This window comes from Mus musculus, chromosome 16 (genome assembly GCF_000001635.26).
Source record: "Mus musculus strain C57BL/6J chromosome 16, GRCm38.p6 C57BL/6J".
NCBI classification, from domain to species: domain Eukaryota; kingdom Metazoa; phylum Chordata; class Mammalia; order Rodentia; family Muridae; genus Mus; species Mus musculus.
Window position 1 is genome coordinate 18,374,669 of NC_000082.6, and position 25,759 is coordinate 18,400,427.

At 52.4% G+C, this 25,759-nt stretch overlaps 1 protein-coding gene across 11 annotated transcripts in view; it reads left to right on the forward strand.

Moving 5' to 3' along the window:
* Arvcf (armadillo repeat gene deleted in velocardiofacial syndrome) overlaps positions 1–25,759 on the forward strand; it is a 58,895-nt gene that overhangs the window by 26,487 nt on the left and 6,649 nt on the right. For 6 of the 11 annotated variants that reach the window (NM_033474.3, NM_001272029.1, XR_001781781.1 and 3 more), the window contains 6 exons: positions 14,492–14,722; positions 22,291–22,449; positions 22,629–23,658; positions 24,294–24,477; positions 24,988–25,105; positions 25,417–25,585. In NM_033474.3, coding sequence (NP_258435.2) covers positions 14,510–14,722; positions 22,291–22,449; positions 22,629–23,658; positions 24,294–24,477; positions 24,988–25,105; positions 25,417–25,585 — 1,873 coding nt within the window. In that variant the 5' untranslated portion in view covers positions 14,492–14,509. Of the gene's footprint in view, positions 1–6,114; positions 6,291–14,491; positions 14,723–17,894; positions 18,045–22,290; positions 22,450–22,628; positions 23,659–24,293; positions 24,478–24,987; positions 25,106–25,416; positions 25,586–25,759 lie in introns of those variants that run through there. The other 5 variants (NM_001272028.1, NM_001272030.1, NM_001272031.1 and 2 more) reach the window with 3 other exon arrangements.

Below are 25,759 nucleotides of genomic sequence, written 5' to 3' on the forward strand. Positions count from 1 at the left end.
CCTTCAGGACTTCGAGAGCACCATAGGAGAAGATACAGGTCAGGGGAATGCAGTAACTGGAGGAGAGGCAGGAATGGTGAGGAACACTCAATCCTGGCAGGACAAGGCCATTGGTTCCTGAAGCCTGATCAGCTGTTGTCATCCATGAGATCTGCACAAGATTAGCCCTGCCATCTTCCCCTCACAGAGGGGGCCCGGCCTCAGGATTCATAAAACAAGAAAGAAGTGGGAGGGGATTAACTGGGAAGGGCAGTCAGGAAGTGGAAAGAAGATGAGAGAGTAGTAGAATAACTATGATCAGAACATACAATACACGTGCATGAAAATGTCCTTGGCACACTGCTTATACATGTTTATAATAAAACAGGGTTTAAAATAAAAGACAAAAAAACATAGTTTCCTTGAATATAGGTGGTTTTTTTTTTTTTCTGGAAAAGCAGGATAAATGCATATTTTAAGTTCTCTGAATTGTCAATTTTCAGAATAAATTGATGTGTTAGAAATATACAGTGGTGTCCAGTGAGTTTTGTTTTGCTTATTTTTCCTGATCTCTGTTTTACACACACACACACACACACACACACACACACACACACATGCATGTATGTACGTATGTTTGGAAGTGGGAGTGGTTCCAGACAGGGTTTTTCTGAGTAGCTGTGGCTGTCCTGTAGGCCTCTGCCTCCCAAGGTCTGGGATTAAAGGCTGTACCCCCACTCAGCACTATTTTATATTTTTAATATTAGTCTTAAGTTGATGGCTTTTTATTAACTCAAAATGACTTACTGAATTATTGTCATTTTTAAACTACTCAGTCTTTAATGATAATTAAAAGTCATAAATACAAAACAAAAAAACACTAGCAAAAAGGAGCTGAGGTACTAAGCAGGCAGTGACTCGTATTTCTCAAATTCCAGCTTCACAGAAGATTGAGGCAGAAGAATACCTTGAGTCAGGGGTTCAAGGTAGCCCCGAACCACATGTTGGCTTCGCCCTTAAATCGTTGGTAAATAAAGGAGCGTGGCACCACTGCTGCGCCTTCTTTCTTCTCCCATTTTCTGAGCGGGATTTCTCTCTGTAACAGGCCTGTCCCAGACTTGCTTTGTAGACCAGTCTGGCCTCAGTTTACAGAGATCTGCCTGCCTCAGTTTCCCAAGTGCTGGGATTAAAGGCATGTGCCACCTCTGCCCGGCTTAACTGCTTCTTTAGAGTCTAGGGCTCTGGGTGATTTAGCTTTACTCTGAGGAGCAGTGTGACAGGGAGTGGAGCAGTCATGAGGCTGAAAATAAGGCTTCACCTGCTGCTTGCTGAAGGGTTTCAGAGCGGTTTAGTGTTTCTGAAGACCGCAAGGCCAGGCCCCTGGCCCGCACCAGGTACTCGGGAACCCAAGACAGGAGAATCACTTGATACCAGAAGTTTAAGACCAGCTTGTGCAAAATAGTAAGCCCCTAACTTTTAAACAGGTGAAAACAAAAACATTCCTTAAGTGAGAAAGGAATAGTGTTGTGCTTTTAAAAAGCCATTAGCTCTTCCTTTTCATAAAAGCATCTAAGAGAGCCCGGCGGTGGTGGCGCACGCCTTTAATCCCAGCACTCGGGAGGCAGAGGCAGGTGGATTTCTGAGTTCGAGGCCAGCCTGGTCTACAAAGTGAGTTCCAGGACAGCCAGGGCTATACAGACAAACCCTGTCTCGAAAAACCAAAAAAAAAAAAAAAAAAAAAAAAAAAAAAAGCATCTAAGAGGAAGAAGGCAGGCGTTGACTTTTGTTGATGAGCAGTGTCCACACTCACCAAGCCTAGCAGGGACCAGGCCGACTGTTTCCTGAACCGTGCAGGGGACACAGCACACCTGGGAGACCAGAAGACATGTGACCTTGATAAGACTTGTAAAATGCTGAGAGACATGTCCACTCTTGCAGTGGCTTCTGCTGTGGTTTGAATGTGGCTTGTTTCCTCCAGACCGCTGGCTGAAATTTAATTTCACTTTATAAGATAATAAGAATGGTCCGGAAGGAGGCTTTAGGAAGTGATTAGGGCTCTGCCCTCCTGAATAGATTAACCTGGTTTTTTATGTTTGGTTGTTTTTTTTTTTTTTTAAATTTGTTAATGGTTATCCAAGAGTGGATCTGTTGTACAGGGTGGTGACCTAGGTCTCCTGTGCTCTGTTTCTCCAGCATGTGACACCCTGGACCACCTTGCAACCCTGCTGGCAAGACCACACTTCAATACAGCCTCGTGACCTTAGACTAAAATCATAAGCTTTTCCTCTCTAACCTCCTTGGGTGTGGCACTGTTACTAACAGTAGAAACAGGTACAGACAGCTTTCTGGACAGGAAGCTCACCCCAACCCAGGTTCTGACCATAATCCTGACAAGCCCCCATGAGGCTTGCCTCCAGCAGTTTCTGGTCTTGTCTCTGTGGTTGAAACTTCTGTTCTGCTCTGGGAGTTTCTCTCTGCCTTTTTGCTTGCCTGGCCTTTTGGTCATCTTTGTCATTTTCTGCCTGTTTGCAGCTTGAGTTTGCTTTCTACCCCACCAGGCTTGAGTTTCTGCTACTGCTATCTGTTCCTCTCTGCAATCAACTGCCTTTGGTGTGGTTTTGTAAAAGACATTTATGATGCTTCCTTTTCTTTGTGGCCAGTTCCCAATTCATTGAACATCATCTTTAACCTTTGGCAGGGGTTGGGGGAGGGAGGGTCATAGCTTTAGTCCTTCCCCTCTGTGCAGATAAATGCAGTCATGTGACTCAGCGGGAGGCAGCTTTCCCAGGCCTCTCACAGCAGAGAATCCCCAGACCTGGCTAGCGGTGTAGTTCAGTGGCAAGGTCCCTGCACACACAGTCCTTGGGTTCAGTCATCAGGACTGCAGGCTCTGCATGCCTGTAATTCCAGTACTGTCAGGCCATACAGGAGTTCAGGGTCAACCGTGGCTACATCTTGAGCCTGGGGTACATAGAGGGGTCCTGTCTCAAATGATGACAGCCTCAGGAACAGGAAGTGCTGATGATTCAGGGGTCCTTTTGGAAAGAGTGGAGATGGGACACACAGGAGAATGATCCTGTCTCAGATCTCCACCCCCTCCAGAGAAGGATCTCCAAATCCCAGAGCCTCTGAGGGGTGTGGAGTTGAGAAGCCAGGCAGCACTGAAGGGCTAGAAGTCTACACTGGGTGAGGTGCGTGCGTGCGTGCGTGTGTGTGTGTGTGTGTGTGTGTGTATGTGTACATACACACAATTGATACACACACACACACACACACACACACACACATATATATATATATATATATATATATATATATATTCATTCTAAAAAAATGATTAAACAAAAAGAATTAAAAGGCAGGAAGAGTTTGAAAGTTAAAGTTTGTTCCAAGAGGACTTTTTTATTAGAGTGAAAAAACAAAACAAAACAAAACAAAACACCCAACCCAGGGCAGGAAAGCCATAATCCTCAGCAATTGCCAGTAGGAGGGGAAAGGAGACAGCAAGGAGGAAGAAAATGATGCGGTGTTAGTTTAGAGGGCATAGCAGTAAGCACATGGCAGACAAGCTGCCTCATAGTGGGGAGGAGAGCTTTAGAGAAAGAGTAAGGAAGCCCAAAGAGTAAGAAAACAGCAACAGAAACAAACAAACCTTAGGTTCTAGCTAGTGGCTGAAGGAGACAGAAGTAGAAGAGAAGAGAAAGTTACAGCTTTTTCAGTCAGGGCTCAGAAAGGTGCAAAGATCCATGGACCCTTAGGACAGCCCAAGGGGAGCATGTGGGAGCAGGGATTCTAAGAAGGGCAGCATCTCATTAAAGGAGTCATTACTGCACTTGTCTCCCTAGTGTGGGAGCCCTTAAGGTGAGCCCACCTTTCTAGGGCTGATCCCTTAGCCAAGTAACTGACTGATTGGACTGAAGTAATCCTCTTATGTTTTAGATAGTTTGGAACTTCATCAGGTTGACAGCTGGGTTAAAGATTACATCCTGTTGGCCAGAGTGAACCAGTATTCCCTTACAAGACGTCTGTGTTGCTTGCTTCTCTGAATTGTTTACCAGGAGGTCATGCCAGGGACAGTATTTCTCCTGAGAGTCACCTGGATGTAGACAGGCCACTGTTACAAAGGAATGGTGACCTGCATCCCCCAGGGCTCAGCTCTGAGTGCCATGGCCTGTTTTGCCCTTCCTATATCCATGGTGGCTGACAGTGAGAGAGTACTGCCAGTTTCTTGTCAAAGAAGACCTGGTGGGATGGTGCTGTTTGCACGAACTCCTGATTCATGGCTTCATGGGCTAAAGCCACCGGTTCCAATTGCCATTGTGAATGTCTCACTTAGAACCTCTTGGATTTAGGGGCCCTTGAGCATCCCCCTATCTCGACAGAGTCAGTCCCACCTGTCCCTATGAAGGCAGGTCTGGGTCCCTTGAGCTAGGCAGGGTGTCTGCATCCTCTTACCTACTCTGACCTTCCATCCATCTAGAACCAGGTGGGCACAGACCTACCACAGCCGTGCCATCCAGACATGCCAGCCATAGGTTGCCTCCTGCATTGGCCACATGTTTCTCCACAGCACACTAGTTAGACCTTGGTTTATGCACTACACACAGGATGGGCCGGGCCAGGCCAGGGTGTTGCAGGGAGGACAGTCTCCCTGCCCGAGGCCTAAGTAGTGTTTCCTTGATGAAGAAATGAATGGGAGCATCACTCCATTTTTTTCTCAGCTGCTGTCTGTCAGAGACTGGGACAGTTCTGCAGAGCCACTATTGTCCCTGGTGGAGGAGCCTCTGTGAGCTGACCGAGGGGATTTGCAGGCCCCTGCTTAGCATCCTCATGTCCATGGTGTCAGCAGATAACTTGAATGCCGATGGGGAAGCGGGCTGGGGAGGGCAGCATGGGCCTATGACGAAGCCACTTGTGGTGCTTGCTGATTCAGAGGCCCTGCAGAGTTGGGAATGGTCTCTTGGCTGGTCTCCCTGGGGCTTCGGTACACTTAACCACAAAAGGATTGATTTCCCCCACCACCACCTCAAGCCCACGCTACCTCACTAGACCTTCCACTAGAACTCATTACCCCACTAGGGGCTTAGTTAGCAAAGCTGTTTTGGGTCAGACCGAGGTCACTTGGTGAGGGCCTCTGGGCAGAGCGCCTAGCATGCCAGGGCACTGCCAAGTGCCTGATCAGCAGCAGTCAGGGTGGGCATGACCCTCAGGCCAGGATAGCTGGTAGGAGGGGTGGGGGTGTCCCTGTTTAAGCCATCTTGGGCTGAGGCCTGCTGTAGGGTGGCCTGACCCTCTCTTGGCCTCCTAGACTGTGATGTTGGAGTAAATATACAGCTACTACACCAGGGGAGTTCTGCACAGGGTGCCTGTCACTGTATGTGGGACCTGTTCTGTCCTCAGGATTCTATATCCCTAACCTTAGAATGAGCCAGTCCACAGTGAGGAACCCTCCTTGTCAGGCCTGATGTTGGCTTGTGGGCATAGCAGAGCTGTTCCTGGCCACATTTTTTTCTAGAGCAAGCAGGGACATTGAGATTCTTTATGGCAGGGGGAACTGATGTTATAGAAACTAAAGGGATCTGGAACAAAACCAAGACGGCCATCACTAGGCCCTGCAGCAGACATGGTACTGAACCTCTCCTTCCATCCAGGAAGCGGCATGGCCCCCACCTGCCAGTCTGCTGAGGACTTCTAGCATCCCTGTTCCTGCTGGGATTTCAGCCCCTTGTTTCAAAAGCCTTTCCCACCACCTAGTAAAGTTTCTCCTTTGTTAAAAGTATATAGGAAAGACTAAGACTCTTAAGCTCAGAGAACAGCTATTGCTTGTGCTGGGGTCTCTCTGACAACTCCTCCTGACCAGGGGTGGTTCTGTGGATAGTCAGAGCTCAGTACCTAACCACTAGGATTTCCCACCTCATCTCCTTAGCTTTGTATTCCGGGAGGCTGAACTGGGGGCCACCTTTGTCCCTCAGAGGCTCTCTGACTACAGCAGGGGGGCGCACCTCAAAGGGGCTTTGTGTCACCACAAAGAGGCTCTGTCCTTCTAGAGAAGCCAGAGTGTTGCCATGGTAATAGAGGGGCCTGGCAGAAGGGGGTCCCACCATCTGAGGCGGGGTTGGGGGAGGAAGGACATTGCAGGCCAACAGCACAGTCTGCAGGGCTGACAGCCAACGCAGTGACTGTTGCACCTGCCCGCTGAGGCCTGTATCTTGCAGGACACTGGCCTTGACAGGGCCTCCATGGGGTCATAAGTATCGCTAGGGATAAGAGTGGGCATCCAAACTCCTGAGAACCTTAGTCACCTTTTAAAGGTACTTTGATCCTCATACCTACCTCAAAATGAAGGGGGCAAGCTTAGTTTTGTGTCTGGGACCTCAGTACCTTGCTTCCTGTCTCTGTAAGATGCCAGGCCACTGGCATGTAGCAATCAGAGAAGACAGTAGAAGCAATGGCTGGCCACCTTCACTGCCTCACCCCATGCCTTGGGGTGACCTATGTAGCCTCTGTAATTGGGTAGAGTGCACTGAGCATCTTTGAGTACATACGGGGAATATCCTGGAGGGACTTCTGCATCCCTTGGAGCATCCTTAGTAGCTCAGCAACATCTCCAACCAAACAGGGTTTGGCTCCATTTTGGTCAGGGTGCATTAGACACCTGTGAGAGGACACATACTGGGGGAGCACCTGCTCGTGGCCTTTAGCCCTCAAGGTTGACACCAGCCAGCTACTTGAAGTCCTCCTTGCTTCCTTAGAGACACTTTCGGAGCCTGCAAAGGCAGCACCATTGTCTGTAGCTGAGGTCTGCGTCAGACACGGATGGGGTATCAGGGACTGCCCCAAGTGGGAGACATCTATCTTCCATGTCTAAGTCCTATGGAGAGATGAGTCTCATGGAACACGGAGGCTTGAAGGGAACCAAATAGAGAACAGGTGTCTGCCCCCAGAGAAATCTTGAGCCCAGGCTCTAGCAGTAGCTTCCCGCGGACCAGGCCTCCTATAAAAGAGGACACAGCTCCTGGAATACTAATCCGCCCACTTGCCCTTCAGCCCCCAAGAGTCACCTTGAGTCACCTGGCTCCTTGGCCACAGCATCATCCTGTCCTTGATTAGAGCCCCCAGTGTCTCAGTTCACCCCTACTATAACCTCTAATCTCCCTAGATCTCTCAAAGGCCCTTTGCTCTGGGGCTGACCTGTTTCCCTTGATCCTGGACAACCCTTGGCTTAAAGTGCCCCACTATTGTGAGGCAAGAACCCACTGAGGGTCCCCTTACATGTTGAGATCCATTCTCTGAGGCCATGCTGTTGGGACACCATGGGCATACCCTAGGAGACAGAAGTCCCTGAAGAATGTGTCTCCCCACCCCCACCCCAACCAGAGCCTTTGCCAGAATGGTCTGCCTCTTTTGTGGGAAATCTAATTTCCAGGCTGTATCTGATTGCAGGCTGCCTGAAAACCAGCTGCTTCCCTAGGCAGCGACGCATCCCTCGCCCTCCCCCTCCCCCTTCCTAAGCAGGCTTGGAGTCTTCAGTGCCTGGTTGGAAAGATGACTGCCTCTCCCTTTCTCAGAGTTGTTTATATCCATAATAACTCTGCTTCTCATATGTGCAAAACTGGAGCTGAGGAGCTCCAGCAGCAGCTGTGACCCCCACCCCCACCCCCGGCTACGGCTGTGACCCCCCAGGATGTGGGTCCTTATAGTTTTCCTGTGCCTACGTGTATACAAAGTCATTCCTATGCCTCTTTAGACATGTCATCTGTGTACATCATTTTATCCACTTTCAGCTGGTTAGTTTTTGTTTTTTTTATGTAAGAGCACCTTAAGGCATGGTGGCACACATCTTTAATGCCAGCACTCAGGAGGCAAAGGCAGGTGGATGTCTGTGAATTCTAGGCCAGCCTGATCTACAGGTAGAGTTCCAAGATAGCCAGGACTACTCACAGAGAAACCCTGTCTTGAAAAAACCAAAAAGTATAAGAGTACCTTAATGAACTAAGAATATTACTTTACTGTTCAATGTTTTGAAATACTTAATCCCAGTGGGACAGTTGCCTTCTGAAGTTCTGTAACTTTGTCCCCTCTGACCCCTACCACCTCAGTGTATTTGTATTCGGGGTCTCACTGTGTTGCCCAGCCTGACCTTGACCTCCTAGCACCACCCTCTCACCCCCCACCCCCACCCCAGTTTTCAACCTGACCTCCTTGAGGGTTGAGTGATTGAGTGACTCTTCCACAGGGGTCACATGTCCGATATCCTATATACCAGATATTTACATTATGATTCATAACAGTAGTCAAATTGCAGTTATGAAGTAGCAATGAAAATAACTTTCTGGTTGGGGTCACCACAACATCAGGAATTGCATTAAAGGGCTGCAGCATTAGGAGGGTTGAGAACCACTGTCCAAGGCTTAAGTGATTCTCCTACCTCAGTTTCTTAGGTAGGTAGGAATGCAGGAATATGCCACTCCATGTGGCTTCCTCCACAGTCTTTTGGAAATGGTTAAGGTACAAAGTAGAGAGGCGCGGGGGCAGGGGGTGCTGGTGGCCTGCACTCTGCCCTGCCTCTGTTGTGCTGAAGGCACTGTGCAGACATGAAGCTCCTGCTGTTGCGTCACCTGAAATGCTTGCTGCATGTGTTGTTCAGTGTGTCACTTTTAAAGAATGACCACACTCTGTAGTATTTTTATTTGTTTGTTTTTGTTTGTAACGTACAGAAATGTTTCGTTCTCACAAAATCCTGCTGGTGCATCTTTATGACGAGAGAGGCCGAGAACAGCTACTTCCTAACCCAGCACCCTTGACCCTCTCCCTCCTGCCAGAGACTGCTCCCGGCCTTGGTGCAGAGTTTTGTGAACCCCACACTCCAGACCTCCTCTGATTTGTCCCCAGTCTGGGCACAGTGCCTGTCCTTTTGAGCTTGGCTAGAAGCCATTCCCAAGGTTCTGGGTACCATCTGACCTCAATGAGGACGACAAGATAAAGATGGAGTTCTCCCAAGGCTTGGCCATCCATATATAGGAAGCATGTTTCCTGTGTGGCAGAGCTGAGGGCATGAGACCAGAGCTGCTCCCAGGATACCCTCCCAGGCGCAGAGGATGGGCCTGGCACTTCTGGGCCTGCATGCAGCTCCTGTCAGGCTACTCCCTTGTGCCCTGTTCTTTTCCTGCTTGAGATGGGCAGAGTGTGGAGTATGGATCAGTAGGAGGTAAAACTGTTCCCAGTGTCTTTCTGGCCTTTGATAGGTGGCTCCTAAGGTCTCAGGCCTGGAGCCAGGCCCCCTCTCACCCCCTACTGACCCTTAAGAAATTCCTCTAATTCCTCGACCCTAATTGACCTCGGCCCTGTAATTTGCTTTTCCGGGCCAGGCCTTTGGCTGTGCTCCTTCAGAGGAGGAATGTCTGGGTCAGCAAGAAGGCAGAAAATGCTGCTTTAGGTTTCAGGGATTGTCAGCCTCCATCCCAGTCCCCTCTGATAGTGCCTGTTGCTCTCTCATAGAACCAGTGAGGGCTTTCTTTGCTGCAGAGTACACAGCCACCAGGCATCCTCTTTCTGTGGTCCCGAGACCTGTATTCTTATACCCATCATTTATACTCCCATCCTCCTGTTCTCCTTCACCCCTGCCTCTTTGCGATTGTGTCTCCCTCTGTAGGCCTGGCTGGCCTTGAACTTTCTACTCAGACCAAGATAGCTAACAGGTCTGCTGCCTCTGCCTCCAGAGTGCTGGGACTGTGCCACACCCAGCTCTCCATTTTCATTCATCCTTCCCTCAGCTCTCTGGCCCGCAGCCATCCTTCGATCTGCCTGTCTCCCATTCAACCATTTGCCTGCCTGTCAGACCGCCCATCTCCAGTGGACCCTGTGTGCCCACACAGCCGTCTTCATTCTCTTGGCACATACCCGTTCTGTCACCCACTCACACCGTACCCCTTCCATCCAGCCTCCTCCTGCCCCATCCTTCTTTCACATCTCAGTAATCTATCCTCTCACTCATCCACCATGCATCTCCCAGTCTGCCCATCCACAATCATTTCTACTCACCACTCTTACTCGTTCACTTAGCACCCACCCATCTGTTACTGCATCAGTCTGTACGACGCTACCATCTCCACTCACCTGCCCATCTCTCCACCACCCACCGGTCCCTCCCATTGCCTCTGTCTTCCTGTCTGATTTACACTTTGTCTAGCCTCCCTTTGTGCCCTGTTGCCCGGATCAGCTACCTTCTGCAGGGTCTCTGCCCTGGGCCTCTTCGTCGCGTCTGAGAGCACAGGAATGAGGCCTCTAACCCTGCCACTGTCACTCACTGCTGTGACTGTGGCTACTCTCATTTTTTTGGTTTTGTTTTTAAATCCTGCCACCCACCCATGTATGTGTGTGCATGTACAAGTTTGTGTGCTTGTGTACAAATGTAAGTGTGCATATGCCACAGTTCACATGTGGAGATCAGAGGACAACTGTGGACATCAGTTCTTGCCTTCCATCTTGTTGGAGACATGGACTCTCTCGTAGTTACTGCTGCATACACCAGGCTAGCTAGTCTTGGAGCTTCCGAAGATTCTCCTGGCTGTCTCCCATCTCCATGTAGAGCATGCTGGGATTACAGACAGTGTGCCACCGTGTCTCGTTTTCACGTGGATTCTTGGGACCAGGATTTAGGTCATGTGCAACAAGTTCTTTACCCGATGAGCCATCTTCCTGTTGTCTTGAGACAGGGTTTCACTGTGCAGTGCTCACTGTCCTTGAACCATGGAAACTGGGCTGGCTTGCCTCAAATTTGTGATAATCCTCCTGCCTCTGCCTCTTAAGCACTGAGAACGCATGCATGTGCCATCAAGCCTGGCAACCGCTGTTCTTTTGCAGTTGAGTTTTTCAAGTTTAATCTCAGTCCTGACTTTCAGCTCCCTCTTCTAGGTTCCTGGGTTCCTCTGGCATTCCTGGTATTCGTCCACACACGGAGGGGAGCCTTTGTTATTCTGTTCCACTGCATATTTTACAAGAATGTGCAGTTGGTTGCTGGACCTGGATGGGATGTTGTATGGAGCTGCTGGGTCTTCCCAGGCTGATAGCAGCCAGTGGAAAGGTCCACAGCATCACGCTTGCCTGGATGTTCCTGAGGTAATCCCAGGGATCCAGCAGATGCATAGTTGGTGTCCACCCCTACTCTAAATCTATAGCTCTGTGCCCCCAAGCTCTACCTGGGATAAGATCTTTGAAGTCTCTATTGTCAATCTTTGAAAAAAAATTCATGGTTTTGGGTTGTTTGTTTGTTTGTTTGTTTGTTTTAGCTTTCCATGACAACAAATATTTACTGGTTTTGGTTGTTTGGTTTGGGTTTGGGTTTTTGCAAGACAGGGTCTCACTGTGTAGTTCTGGCTGTCCTAGAACTCACTCTGTAGACCATGCTGGCCTCAAACTCACAAAGATCTGTCTGCCTCTGCCTCCCAAGTGTGTGTGTGTGACTACTCTCAGTTTTACAATTACTGTTTTAATATAAAAATAGCAATTTGAGTTACTGTCCATGCCCTGAGATGGGCATGGTGGCATATACCCTTAATCCAGCAGGAGCAGGCAGATCTCTGGGAGTTTGAGGTCAGCCTGATCTATGTAGTGAGTGAGTTCCAGGCTAGCAAGAGGTATAAAGTGAGACTCTCAGAAATCCAAAAACAAACAAAAAAACCCACTGTCTCTTGGTGTTCTGGTCCTGGGTCACCCATATCTCATGTGTGGGCCTCCACTGATCAGCCTAGATGGGTACCCACACTTTGGAGTCAGTACCCCATCTAAGAGCAGACAGGTACACATAGTTTGGGAAGATGGCAGGGGCTCAGCACACATCTCTTTGCTCTCCTATGGGAGTTGCCAGGACTCGACCTCCCCACAATCTAGCTAGTGTTCGGGATGTTCCCTGGGAAACTCAACAGTCATTTAGCTCTGAGCTAGCTGAATTGGGCAATGGAAAGGCCAATGTGCGGTTTGGCTACTTTCTCATTGTAGCCTCAGAGTTCCGGGCCCCCAGCCAGCCCCAGACAGTGGATATCCTTCAGAGCGAATCTTTTTGGCTCCCTGAGCTGTGGCATGTTTGAGGTGGCTTGGGTCTGGGAAGCTATCTCCAGGCAGCCCAGGGTTGGTTATGCCAGATGGGGGTTTGTTGTGGTAAATAGTTAATCTCAGTGGGGGGTTCGTACCCGGCCTTAGATCATTTAGTCCCAGGATATAAGACACAAAACTTTTATATTTATAATAAGCCTTAATTAGCAATAGAGCTGGGCAGATATCTACCCTCTATGGCTGTTTTATCTAACTCCCTGTGAATAACCCCGAGGTATGACTTGCTGTGTTCCTACTGTGTAGCTCTTTCTCCATCTGGCCAGCCCTCGTGGCTAGTTCTCAGGATCCCTTACCTCATGGGGTCTTCCTCTCTCTCTTCTCTCCTGCCTCAGACCCCAAGCCTGGGAACCGAAACTCCGCCTACCTCTCTCCTGAAGAGCAAGGTCACATAGCAGCACTTGGTGTACTTGAGGATCTCCTTGTCCCTGGGGGCAGCCAGACCTTGGGGGCCAGTGTTCAGCATTACAATACATAGCAACAGAGTTTTAACCTTAACAGGGGTTGGAGGACACAGGGGTGAAATCAGAGGTAAGGCAGGAGTCTCCATCTTTACACTGGAGGGAAGGAAGCTAACTTGTCCACAAGATGGATAGCTGTCTGTCAGGTCACCCTGCCTGGTGGTTCTAAAGCTCAGGTTAGGTGGGCTGATGTTTCCAGCAAGATAATCAGACTCCATGACCCACCTCAGCCCTCCCTAGGGTAAGGTTCCCCTTCAGGGTGGGACCCTCTTCTAGGCTCAGCCTGTACCCTCATCAAGCATCCTGACAACACTTAGGCTGTTGGGGGTGGGGGGAGGATTGCGGGCGAGGGGGGGGGGCGGGGTGAGGGGTGGAGTGCCCCTGCTGGTACTATGCCTTTTGCTTCTGTGTTGCCATGGTGTCCAGAGAGCCCAATCTGTACCTCTCTTCCTATCTCTTACCCTAGAGGTGGCCACCACCTCTCCCAACAGAAAGAAGTTTGGCTAATTTTACAGGTTATGGTTAGCTAAGGACAGTTCCTCTGCCCACTCCAGTGTTCTGCAAGGGTCACATTGGCAGTTTTATTCATGTGACAGGTGCAGAGGAAGTGAACAGCTGTGGGGGCCAACACTCACTCCTTATCTCCCCTGGGCCTCATCGCCCCCCCCCCACCCCCCCCCCCCCCCCGAGCTGCCTTGCTGCTTGCTGAGGGACTGTGCTTTTTATCTCTGGGTTACATGTGTCACCAGTGTGCTGCTGCAGAAGTGGTCTTCTATGGTATCACCCAGTACATGCATGGTATTCCCGTGCAAGGGCCTTCCTTCTCTCAGCTCAGACACTATGTTGGTGCAGGGATGAGTGGTCCAGCAGTCTGCTTCAGTGGGCTTGTGTGGAACCAGCTGGGAGCAGGTCCCAAGCAGCACTGGGCTTCAGGCCACATACTGAGTATGGTGTATGTTTGTACAACCCCCACCCCCACCCTGCCAAGAGCCTGCATCTGAGCCTTGCATACTTGGACCATTTTTGTTGTTCATGAAAAACAAACACACTGGTCAGCCAGAGAATGAGCGGCAAGGAAAAATGCTGGCTTATCACCGCAAACACCAAGCCCCTTCCCTCTGATCCCCTGGGGCCTGGGGCTCAAGGAATAGCACTCTGCAAGTGTGTGGGCAAACCTGTGCCTCCGTAAACGCTGGACCTCAGATGCTTGGGGACTCCCTCTAGATCAGGCCTGTTATGCACAAGCCAGTTTTAAGCAAGGGGAGTCTAATGTAGCTCTCCCAGAACCTCAGCCTGATTTTATTCAGCCTTGAGAAGCAGAAACAACCCCTGCTCTGGATGGAGTGGCTGTGACTCCTGGAGTCATAGTGAACCAGTGGAGGCTGAATTCCTAGTCCACAGCCAGTCTTTCTAGGAGCTCCAAGGTAGTGGTCCTCACCCACCCACCAGCCTTGATGTCCAGCCTCTCATGCCCTGCCTGCTGGCTGCTTTGACTTGGCCATACTGGCTTTGTGGCTGCTGCTGGACCCTCACTCTCTGTGGGTCTCTGTTGGACAGGATTGAGGTGGTCCCATGAGACTGGAATCAGCTGGCAGAATCAGGGGCAACCAGAAGCCAGGAAGATAGAGAATATTTATCAGATCACATCCCCCCTCCCACCAGGCTCTGAGAAACCCCTGGTCTATGGCTCAGCTGTGCTTGGCAGGAAGCAAAGAGCCTGGGTCAGAGGCCCAGCTTCGCGGGGAGGGAGTTGCCTGCTTCCGGCCAGCTTAGATTAATGACTTTTAATTTAGAATTTAATCAATGCAGCTTCCCTCCAGAGAGCTGGATGCTCTGGCCTGGGAGAGAGTCCTATGATCTGTGAGTAGGGTGGCAGGGGCCCAGGATGGCCTCACCAGGTTGATGCTCCACCCTACCCTGAGCTTGTTCTGTTTTGCCTGCAGGCTGCTGGCACCCTGGTCATGGAGGACTGCAACGTGCATTCGGCCGCCAGCATTTTGGCCTCGGTGAAGGAACAGGAGGCCCGTTTCGAGCGGCTGACACGGGCACTAGAACAAGAACGGCGCCATGTTGCCCTGCAGCTGGAGCGTGCCCAGCAGCCTGGCATGAGCAGTGGTGGTATGGTGGGCAGTGGGCAGCCCCTGCCAATGGCCTGGCAGCAGCTGGTTCTGCAGGTAATAGTCTGGGACATGGTAAAGACAGCCAAGTAGGCAAACAGTTGAGGTCTTGGTGGATCTCAGCTAGCATGAAGTGGCTTGTAGGTCTGCTGGGACCTGGGAGGAAGGAAAGGAAAGTAGAAACGGGGCCAGAAGCCCCAATTGTCTATGCTAGGCACAGTATGAAGAAAAGAACAGGACATGCCTGATCCTTAGAATCTCGCTGCCTCCATTGTGTGAGCCCTCAGAAAGAACAGGACATGCCTGATCCTTAGAATCTCACTGCCTCCATTGTGTGAGCCCTCAGGGTCCAGGTAGCTGGATTGGATCTGTTTTGGGGCAGTTCCTTTAAGAGTGTAGTCCAACCAGGCATGATCCCACCATCTGCCTACATCTCTGTGACCTAGCATCAGTTTCCCCATTGTCCATTGCTCTCAGACTGCATGGAGGCCCCACACAGGAAGCTCTGTCCCATAACCAGGACTGGGGGATATACAAGTGGGAGTGTCTTAGCCCTTCCCTATGCCCTTATGACAGAGGTCCCAGAATGAGGAAATCCAGAGGTTGAGGTCTACTGTGATTATCAAGGTTTCCTTAAGTCTGAAATTTGCCCAGTTACCAGCAGGAAGAGGAGGCTACTCCTTACCACTCAGGACGATGCTTGCACTGCTCTTGTCCCCCTGAGCTTCTCAGGGAAGGAGAAAGAATGGAGATGCTCAGCTCCTGCATTCTTAAACTTGGCAGCAGCCCTTTCATGCTAGCATCCTCAATCTTAGCCCTTTTCTGGTCCTCCTGGACCTGCACCCTAGGGAGCTATGCCTAACATGTACTTGGTAGAGACTGGAGGAACCCTGGCCTGTTTCAGCCAGAGAGGGAGGGAGGAGGTAGGCAGGTGAGACTCATAGACAAGCTGCCTGTGCAAGGCTCAGGGGGTCAGGTTGAGACAGTCCCCAGCTGTCCTTGTCTGATGGCTCACAGATTCAGGTTCCTATATCTACTCAAATCTACTCACCTAAAACGCAGTCAGAGCCAAAGATCTCCACATTTCCAGAAGACTCAAGCCCAGCAGGGAGTCATGTTTCCCTCCTCTCCTCCTCTTCTTCACCCCCCACTTCTCATCGACACCATCCCCCTTTTCTCCCCTTGAGGCAAGGTCTTACTGTGTAGCCCTGGCTGGCCTCAAACTCACAAGAAATCCGTCTGGCTGTGCTTCCTGACTGAAGAGCCCTTTTTTCAACTGCGTGGTACCAATGTTTTCTGAAAGGCAGCATGGTGAATTAGGACTGAGTAGTAGGCCTGGAAGAATGGGCTGCACCCATGAGGCACTTGCTGAGTCAAAATCCAGACCCTAGGTCTTTCCTGTAAGCCTTGAGGATTGTAGCTCTAATAGTGTGTGTCTAGCACGCAGGAGGCCCTAGCGTGTGCGTTCTGTATGGCTAACCTTCTAAAGGAAATAGAACCGCTCAGCTGGGCCACATGGGGTCAGTGGTGGTCACTGTCCCTGAGGCTGTTCCTCAGGCACCAAGACACTCAGTACAGTCTTCCAAGGATAGAACAGGCTCTGTTCTCCATCTCATTGACAACCAGTACTGGAAGACAGGGCGCCCTCAGGGTCAGTGTCCTGGCAGGAAGATGTTCCCATAGTCTCAGGCTGCTGACCTCAGGCTGTGTTTTCTCCTTACCCACTATTGCAACCCACTCTTGGCTTTCTAGTTCTAGCCAGATCTGATAGGCTAATGGGGACATGAGGAGGCTCAGGCCAGCCAGGCCATTGCTTCGGTGTTGAATCTTTGTATCTTAATCTCAATAAGAGCTGTCCTGGAACCTACCTCTGAGGCACAGGGTCATCATAGGTAGTTGAGAGTTTAGAGTGGTTGCAAGGCAGGTAGCTGTGGCCTGCAGCTTGGGAGCTAGGGTCAAAGGTTGCAGCAGACTTGTTCACTGGACTGTTCCATAGTCCTGGCTGCCTGCCCTTCATCTTCTAACAGGATGAAGACACTCACCTTGGATGAGGGGAACACACTACTATGACCTGGTCAGTCAGGTTACCGGACCTGCCTCCAGCTCAGCCAAGTGGCTGCGCTAACTGTTGGAAAATCTGGTCTGCATTCCCTCAAACTGTGTTCTATTAACTGACCAGGCTGGCTATGAATGAAGGATGAAGGAGGTCATTCTGGTCTGAGTAGGGAAACTGAGGCCAGTGAGCACTTAGCCTGCTTGAGCATGCTGGCTGTGCAGCCTCTGCTGGTGGCACATCGTGGAGGCGAGGTGGGGCCTCAGGACAGCTTTGACTTTTCAGATTGGGGTGGGAAGTAGCAGACTTGAGGCAGAGAACCAAGCCTGGGCCCCTTCCTTGGAGTACTTGGAATACCCACTAGGTTTCCCTGGGCTGGCCTCAGTTCTCCTCTCTCAAGTTCTATCTTCATATGCAGGAATCATTAGCGTGCTCTGTAGTGTGGCCTTAGTCTAGGCCTCACCCCTCCCTGCCCTTGTTTTCCTCCAGCAGTCAAACTCCCCAGGTGTGGCTGCTGGACAGCTTAGGGTGGAGCAAGATACATCTTGCTAGCTCCGATCCCCACAGCCCATCTGTCATTTCCTAGTAGACTTAAGGCATCGAGGATAGGGTATACAGCCAGTTCTGTTTCCAGGGCTTCTGACAAGAGCCCCATTCCAGAGACTTTCTAGCCCAGGACAAACCAGACTTTTGTCCCACTGTCTGATACACTGTAATGGCCTTCAAAAGGTGAGACTATGCTGACTTGTGTCTTGATGGGGAACCCAAGACGTAGCAGTAAAGCCCCCACTAAGCTCTGCAGTGACCTTTCCTTGGAGTCCCATGTGGAGTGAGGACCCTGTAGCTTGAGCATACCAGAACTATGTCTTAGAGCAAAATGACTCACAGGAGAAGTAGCTTGGGTCAGGTCTACTTTGTGGGACCTCAGTTTACACAACTGTAAAGGTGAATAGGCATATACACAGTCCCTGGGGATAGATTGAGACTTGAGTAGGAACGATTGCCCAAGTCTCTTGGTGTGTGTGGGTTGGGGATGGGGTTGCCAACCCTAGGGTGTGATGCTAGGAGACAAGACCTGGGGCTGGCAGCCCGTCAGGCCTAGCTGCAGAGTCCCGCCCCAGCCTGTGGGGGGCGGAGCCTCGCCCGCCCCGCCTGGGCGCGCCCCTCCCGATTGGCTGCTGGTCTTGGCCGCTGCCAGGTCCGCCTGCACTGGAGGGAGTCAGTAGAGCCGGAGCGGCCGGAGCGCCCGCGGAGTGCGGTCCAGCTGCCGCCCCCGCCGGCTTGCAGCTTCCCAGCCTCGGTCCGATGCCGGCCGAACTCAGACAGGTTGGAAAGAACTCGGTCCCGCGGGGGTCGGGGGCGGTGTCCTGAGGCCCTGGCCTACCGAGAAGACCTGCTTTTGTTTCGGCGAGCAGCCAGCCCTCCGCAGCTATTGTCTGCTCTGGAGCGGGCTGCATTGACCCCCAGGGCAGGAGCGGTGGCGGTGGCGGGAGTGAGCCAGCTGCCCTGCGTGGAGGGGGCGTGTGCGAACACCATGCGCCTCGGTACCTTAGAGGCTGGAGCCCCGCGTTGGGGAGCAAGCCGGGTGACCCCGCACTCGAATCGAGGGTGACCTGGGAAGGGTACACCCCTCTGCCTGTGGGACAGGTGGCGGGGGAGGGGGAAAAGGCGGGGCACAGGGCCTTCTAGGTGGCCCCTCCCCAAACAGAGCGAGGCCCTCCAGATGAAGGAAAAACTGGCCTAGGCCTCTTGCTCCCTGGGGACTCTCTCGGCTCCCCTTCATTCCCTTTCCGCTCGCTTCCAACAACACTCTAGGGACCAGTGGAGCAGCTTCTTGAGATTTAATGGAAACCCTTTCTGCCGCGGCATTGCACGTGAGGGGAGGGCAAGGGAGGAGCAGAGCCCGGTACTGCCCACATGTGGTGGCGAGAGGGGTCTACCCGGCTTCCCGCCTGTATGCGTTCCAGTACTAGTGAGGAGCAGGTGTGCTACATGTACTGTGTTCAGAGGGAGTGGGATTTGATAAGCAGTGAAACTGAAGCTGTGTGGAGCAGGGACTGCCTAAAAGACTCCTGATGGTAGTAGGAGGGAGGTCTGCCACACACCTAATGTGGTCCATAGCTTCTGGTCACTGACTGCCCAGTCAGAAAATCATGGATTTGTGGTCAGTGTGACTGGGGTTCAGGCTTAAGGTAAACTGGGAGTGGTGACACTCGGTCCGCTCTCCAGCTTCTTCAGCCCACCAAACGACTCTTGGCCTTTTAGCCACTGTCTGGAGCCACACCCTGGCAGGCTTACTGCTCCTGTGGGCTATGGAAGGGTTGTGCAGACTGGGCATAAAGGAGGTGGTATTTTGTGGTGACCAAGGGCCTGCCTAGTAGGAGATGACAGCCTGACTTGTCCTATGCTCTGTTTAGGAGGGCCATGCTGGAGTTCAGAACTCCATCCATCTGCTAGTAGCCACTTTGTGCCCCCTGGGGACCTGTCCCCAGAGGTGTGGGCTCCAGGTGTACATCCGACTTCACTTTGTGGTTGATGTATGCCAGCAGCAACTGCACAGGGTGGGGCACGAAGACCTGTGGTCTGTTCTGTATGATACAGACTATAGATGCTTGTGCATAAAGTGCATGAGCTCTTGTATCCTGACATATTTTGGTTTTCTCCCCATGGTCCTGGCATTAGACCTATGGGTGGAATGGGTTTCTGGAGCCTTTCCTCTCGGCATGAGGAAGCTGAGTCCCTACAAGTTTGTGTTCAGCACAATGCTTGTGGGGCCCCTCTAGGGAGCAGGGTAGCTGGGTGGGTCCTAGCAAACCCAGGACTGCACAGCAGCTCCTCTCCTGTATAGGCCTAGTAGCGCCAAAGTGTGGAGGATGGAAATGGCTTCTATAGAGAAAGGTTGAGGCTGGGGCCAAGGAGGGGTGATAGTACATAGTTGGCACACAGTGTTGCACAGGGCTGTGACAATGTAGTCAAAGGTGCACATGTCTGGTACAGAGTGGAATAACTCAGTATCGGCTATCAGGCTAGGCTACAAGTATGGGGAATAGATAGGCTGGTAGGTGGGTTGTGAAACATGGAGACACTCCACCAGCCCTCGCTATTGAATATTGATTGCTGGTTTAGCCCACCATTTTACAGATGCACCACAAAGAAATTCCAGAAGCAGCCGGGCGTGGTGTTGCACGCCTTTAATCCCAGCACTTGGGAGGCAGAGGCAGGCGGATTTCTGAGTTCAAGGCCAGCCTGGTCTACAGAGTGAGTTCCAGGACAGCCAGGGCTACACAGAGAAACCCTGTCTGGGAGGTGGGGGTGGGGGTGGGGGGGGATTCCAGAAGCTGGGTTCCAGGATGGCCTTGTGCTTCTTACTATCAGAGGCCTCAGTTTTCCCATCTGTATAAGCACTGAGAACCCAACAGTGGCTAGGTGGCTGGGTGTCCATGGCTACTTCCCTGTGTGTTAGAAGCACACGTAAGAGCCATTGCCAATAAAAGTCCAGACAGGTGGATGGGAGATAGGGTATGTTTGAGAACAGGGGACATAATGCACTTGGGGCACTGTCAGATCTCATAAGTAAATCAGTGCACTTGTGCCTGTGTTCCTGATTGGGAACTCGTGTGTGCATGTGCCCCTGTTGGAGGGGTTAGAGACATCTGTGTTTGTGAGTCTAGATCCCTCTCTGTGTGTATGCTCAGGCATGTTTAGCTGGCCTGACTTTCCCAGGAACATGACTGACTTACACTCCTGGCTGCCTGGGTGAAGTCATTGACTGCTTTTAGCTTCCTGAGGTCATCTGCTAGCAGAGACTCAGAATCGCCGGATCTCTCAGCCCATACATTAGAGGGTGACTACCGTAGGTGGCCAACCTTTGCTGGGATCCTGTTTCTACGGACTACTGCGTGGCAGTGTATCACATGTTCAGCACAGCCCAGGGTCTGTGATTCACAATGTCCTAGATCCTTCTTTGCTTTACCACCTTTGTAGGGAGTAGGGCGGGGTTCTTCTCTGAATGTTTAATGTATGTAGATGCATGCAAATCTACAAAGGGGCCCTGTCCCCTGGCAGAATGTCCTAAGCAACTTGTCCCCTCGCCTTGCTCCTCCCCCTCCTTCGTAGCTAGGAATGCTGCTCCTAGTTCCCCTCCCTACCCCCCACCCCTACCCCACCTCCCCAACCCCCCAAAAAACCCTGCTGAGCTTCGGAGAGTCCAGCAGTTAGACCTGCAGCTTGACATTCAGGCACCAAATAGAGATGGAGCAGCCGCGCAGCGCTCAGCACAGAGTCAGTGTCCTTGGAAAAGTGCCCAGGTCACCCAGTCTGGCATCTTTCCAGTTGTCCCTACATTGGGCCTCATCTATTTCTCTTTCCCAGGGAACAGGGTCTCCTCTCCCTGGACAGGTCCCAGACATTCCATCTAATTCATAGCCTAGGAAAGGGACCTCCAAAGCCTGTCCCAGAGAGGTGCGGCAAACCTCACCGGTTCCTTGTAAGACGAATTCCTGAAATCCCTCTGCTAGGACCTGTGTGGTTCTGGCAAGCCTCTTCTTCATCCAGGCCTCAGTTCTCTCACTTATAAAGTCACCTCTTAAGTCTCCAAAGGCGGGGTGGGGGGTGGGGGGGTGGAGTAATACTCTGTGGCTCCACTGTCCCATGTTACCAGAGGCCAGGGGATGTCCTAGATGCTATGCTAGTGACATACACTCGCGCTGCCAGGGGCCAGGCGCTCCCCCAGTACAGGAGCTAGCCTGAGAAGGTTTACTGTCCCTGTGATCTCTGCAGGTAGTCCTGTCATGAGGACAGCCTGGTTCCCTGCATAGCACAGTACCCAGGCCAGGGAAGGGCATTGTGGCTCTGTAGCTGGGGAGGTGTAGTATGAACTACTTGGCCTCCCTGGGCCTTGGGTGGGGAGGCACAGCCTACTGCTGACCTAACCATGGTTACGAAGGAATGTGTCCCTCTAACCCGCCCACTGTAGCTTGAGTTCCAAGCCCTATTCAGGCCAGATGCCAACCCTGAGATGTTGACAGGATAAGGCCCTGGACCCAGAACAGACTGGCTCTCAGATCCATGTGCTACTCTGCACAGCAGGAACTGGCCTGTCTTCTTGGAGTTGGCTTCCATGCTGGCTAGTCTGACTAATACACAAGTGGGCCTCAGTCCATAACTATCTTGCCTACAATTCCCCCACCATGCCTCTCTGCAGGGTGGTAGTAAGGAGGAAGGTCAATGTGAGGAGGCAAGTGATGTCTACTGAACATCCTGCAGGACCTTCTTGGTTCCGCTTTGTGCCTAGAAAAGCCTGTGGCAGAACCATGAAGCTCAGGGAGGCTACCTTGGACCCAGGAGAATTGAGACTACCCTGGCTTAGGGCACTATCTCCATCTCTAGAGCCAGCAAGCCCATATACTATTTTCTTGTCCACAAGGACAGCCTGCCAGGTGCCTTTAGGTCCAGATGGACTTGTCTTGTACGTCAGCCCCAGTTTGAGGAACTGATAACTCCTGCTCAGCAGGCATACAAGGCAGAGTGAGTTGTATATGGATATTGACCTCTGACATCCTTCTCTCTCTAGGAGCAGAGCCCGGGTAGCCAGGCATCGCTGGCCACGATGCCAGAGGCACCCGAGGTACTGGAGGAGACAGTGACTGTGGAGGAAGACCCTGGCACCCCCACCTCTCACGTGTCCATCGTCACATCAGAAGATGGTACAACCCGGCGGACTGAGACTAAGGTATGGCTTGACCCAGGAAAGAAGAGAGTAGCTTGGGCAAGCATAGCTGTCCCTCTGTGGAACAGACGTGCGAGCTGACCCCCAAGCACCACTTGTTTGGATGGGGAATTGAGGCCACCCTGGCACCGATCTTGTTCTCTAGAGCCACCAAACCCATTTGCTACTTTCTTGTCCATCAGGTCACTAAGACGGTCAAGACTGTGACCACAAGGACAGTACGCCAGGTGCCTTTGGGCCCAGATGGACTCCCCTTGCTGGACGGCGGCCCTCCACTTGGCTCTTTTGCTGACGGGCCCCTGGACCGGCATTACCTACTTCGTGGTGGTGGTGGTCCAGCAGCCACACTCTCCCGAACCTACCACAGCAGTGGAGGTGGCTTTCCCGATGGCCCCGAGTCCCGTGATATTCCAAGCTATGGCAGCTTGTCCCGAGGGCTCGGGGTACGGCCACCACGTACTGGCCTCCTGGGCCCAGGACCTGGTGATGGCTGTTTCACACTGCCTGGCCGCCGAGAAGCCTTCCCCATGGGCTCTGAATCCGGACCACCAAGCGGCCGCTCTCTGCCTGAGCATTTCCAAGCTGAACCATATGGCCTGGAGGATGATACACGGAGCCTGGCTGCGGATGATGAGGGTGGCCCCGACCTGGAGCCTGACTATAGCACGGCAACCCGGAGAAGACCTGAGTACGGGCGGGGCCTTCGTGCCAGGGCCTTTGAAGACACAGCAGATGATGCTGGTGAGCTGATAGAAGAGCGTCCCCCATTTCCAGCAGCAACAGCCCCTCTGGCCCAGCCTGAGAGGGGCAGCCTGGGCAGCTTGGACCGAGTAGTGCGGCGCTCACCTTCAGTGGATAGCACCCGCAAGGAGCCACGCTGGCGGGACCCCGAGCTGCCAGAGGTGTTGGCCATGCTGCGGCACCCTGTGGACCCTGTGAAAGCCAATGCTGCAGCCTACCTGCAGCACCTCTGCTTTGAGAACGAGGGTATTAAGCGGCGAGTGCGGCAGCTGCGTGGGCTCCCCCTGCTTGTGGCATTACTAGATCACCCTCGGGCTGAGGTGCGGCGCCGGGCCTGTGGGGCACTGCGCAACCTCTCCTATGGCCGGGATACTGACAACAAGGCCGCCATCCGGGACTGCGGGGGCGTGCCAGCCCTGGTGCGCCTACTGCGGGCGGCCCGTGACAATGAGGTCCGTGAGCTGGTCACTGGTGAGTGGGCATTGGCCATAGCTGACATGAGCGTGGCTCAGCCCGAAATTGGGGAAACAGGAGTATAGCAGGCCCATGTTGTGGGATGGGTCCCCAACTCTCTCAACCATGGGGTTGCTGGCACCAGACCCTGTCGCCCTGGTTCCTAAACTGGAGCTTGTGCCTTGGAGAGCTTGGGAGTCACAGGACCGTGTCCATGGTCCTGTAGTCTCAGGAGCATTTGCCAGTCCACCCACTTGGGTGTAACAGGGAATGGATGGGATAAACTATCACTGGTTATGCCTCTTCTATAGTTTTTCCTTGTTAGCTGAAAGCTCCTACTAAGTGCTGCCTATACATACATCTTGTTGTACAGGGCCCAGAACCTCTTACAGCTTTCAGTGGTCCTTATGTGAACTGAGTGTCACTCAGTGTAAATGTTTGCCTAACATGTGCAAAGGCCCTGGGTGCCATCTTTGAGACAACTTCCTATCCCTGCTCTCCACCCCCACACCCCACAAAAACAGTAGCAACTATGCTGGGTTCAGGTGCTGGCTAGAGGACAAGGAGGGAAAGCAGAAGCAGATTGTGTCATCCCTGGGGAGGCCGAGGCAGTAGGGTCATGGTCAACAGTGTTGACTAGAGGCACATTACAGGCACACTCTGGAACCTGTCATCCTACGAGCCCCTGAAGATGGTCATCATTGACCACGGCTTACAGACTCTGACCCATGAGGTCATCGTGCCCCATTCCGGCTGGGAGCGAGAGCCTAACGAAGACTCGAAGCCCCGGGATGCCGAGTGGACAACAGTCTTCAAGAACACATCAGGCTGCCTGAGGTGTGGGCAGGGTTGGGGCACAGGCCTGTCTGTAGGGTGGCAGGAGCTGCCATGTTTATATCCCAGCTTGTTCAAAGTTTAGGCATTCCTGAGCCACATCGTAAGTCTCTGGGGTTTGCAGTGGAGATCTGCTCACACCCACAGATAGAATTCTGCGTCCCTGAGGTCCTGCCTGTCCATCAGTTTTGTACCGTTGTGACCCTACAGGGTCCTGGGGACTGCTGTTTGGGGGAGGGGCAGAATTACCTACATATCATGGATTCTGGCCCCTTGGGGCCCATCTCTATCCTGTTCCAGTTCAGCTGGGGAGCAGGGGGAACTTGTCCCCCACCCTCACCCCCCTCATACAAGGCTAAAGCCTGACTGCTTGGGATTGGCCACCCTGTTCACCTTCACTGAGATCCAGCAGGGTCTACTGTGCAGATAAAAGTCCCTGTGGTCTGGGGAATTTAGTGGAACAAAAATGGGGGGTGGGGGTAGTCACTGGTGGTCCTGCTCCCTCCCATCCAGGAATGTGAGCTCAGATGGTGCAGAGGCCCGGCGGCGACTCCGTGAGTGCGAAGGGCTGGTGGACGCTCTCCTACATGCCCTGCAGTCAGCTGTGGGCAGGAAAGACACAGATAATAAGGTGGGTGGGGCAGATGGGGAGCAGCCTGCCCTCCAGATTCTCAGCCCGAGGGTCACAGGAACAGAGGCCAAGGGTCACAGGGAGTACCCCAGAATGGCACAGATGAGAACAGGTTGTAACTATCCAGAACAAGACACACAGTCCCTCACATGGCACAGGGACATGACACAGGGTCGCTCTGGCAGTTCTCCCCATCTTAGGCTGACAGTGCCACTGTTGTTAACTAGCCACGGCTTCACACAAGGGTCTGGACGCTCAGCAGCCCCCTTGTCCAGTGTTTTCTGCTCAACCAGGACACCTCTTCCCCACAGTCAGTAGAGAACTGTGTGTGCATCATGCGGAACCTGTCCTACCACGTGCACAAAGAAGTTCCAGGGGCTGACAGGTACCAGGAGGCAGAGCCTGGGATCCCGGGCAGCACAACCTCCCAGCGACGGAGGAAGGATGACGCCAGCTGCTTTGGTGGCAAGAAAGCAAAAGGTGGGTGGGTGAGGCGGAGATGTGTCTCTTTCCCACCGCTTCCAAGGCTCAGGGCTCTCCATGTCCATGGCAGTGGTCCCAGAGTCCTGAAGACATCCAGTCGGTCCCCATGGGTGTGCAGCAAGTGGGAAAGGTGCAGACTCCAGGCCTAGCCTTAACCCTTTCCTGTGGGTC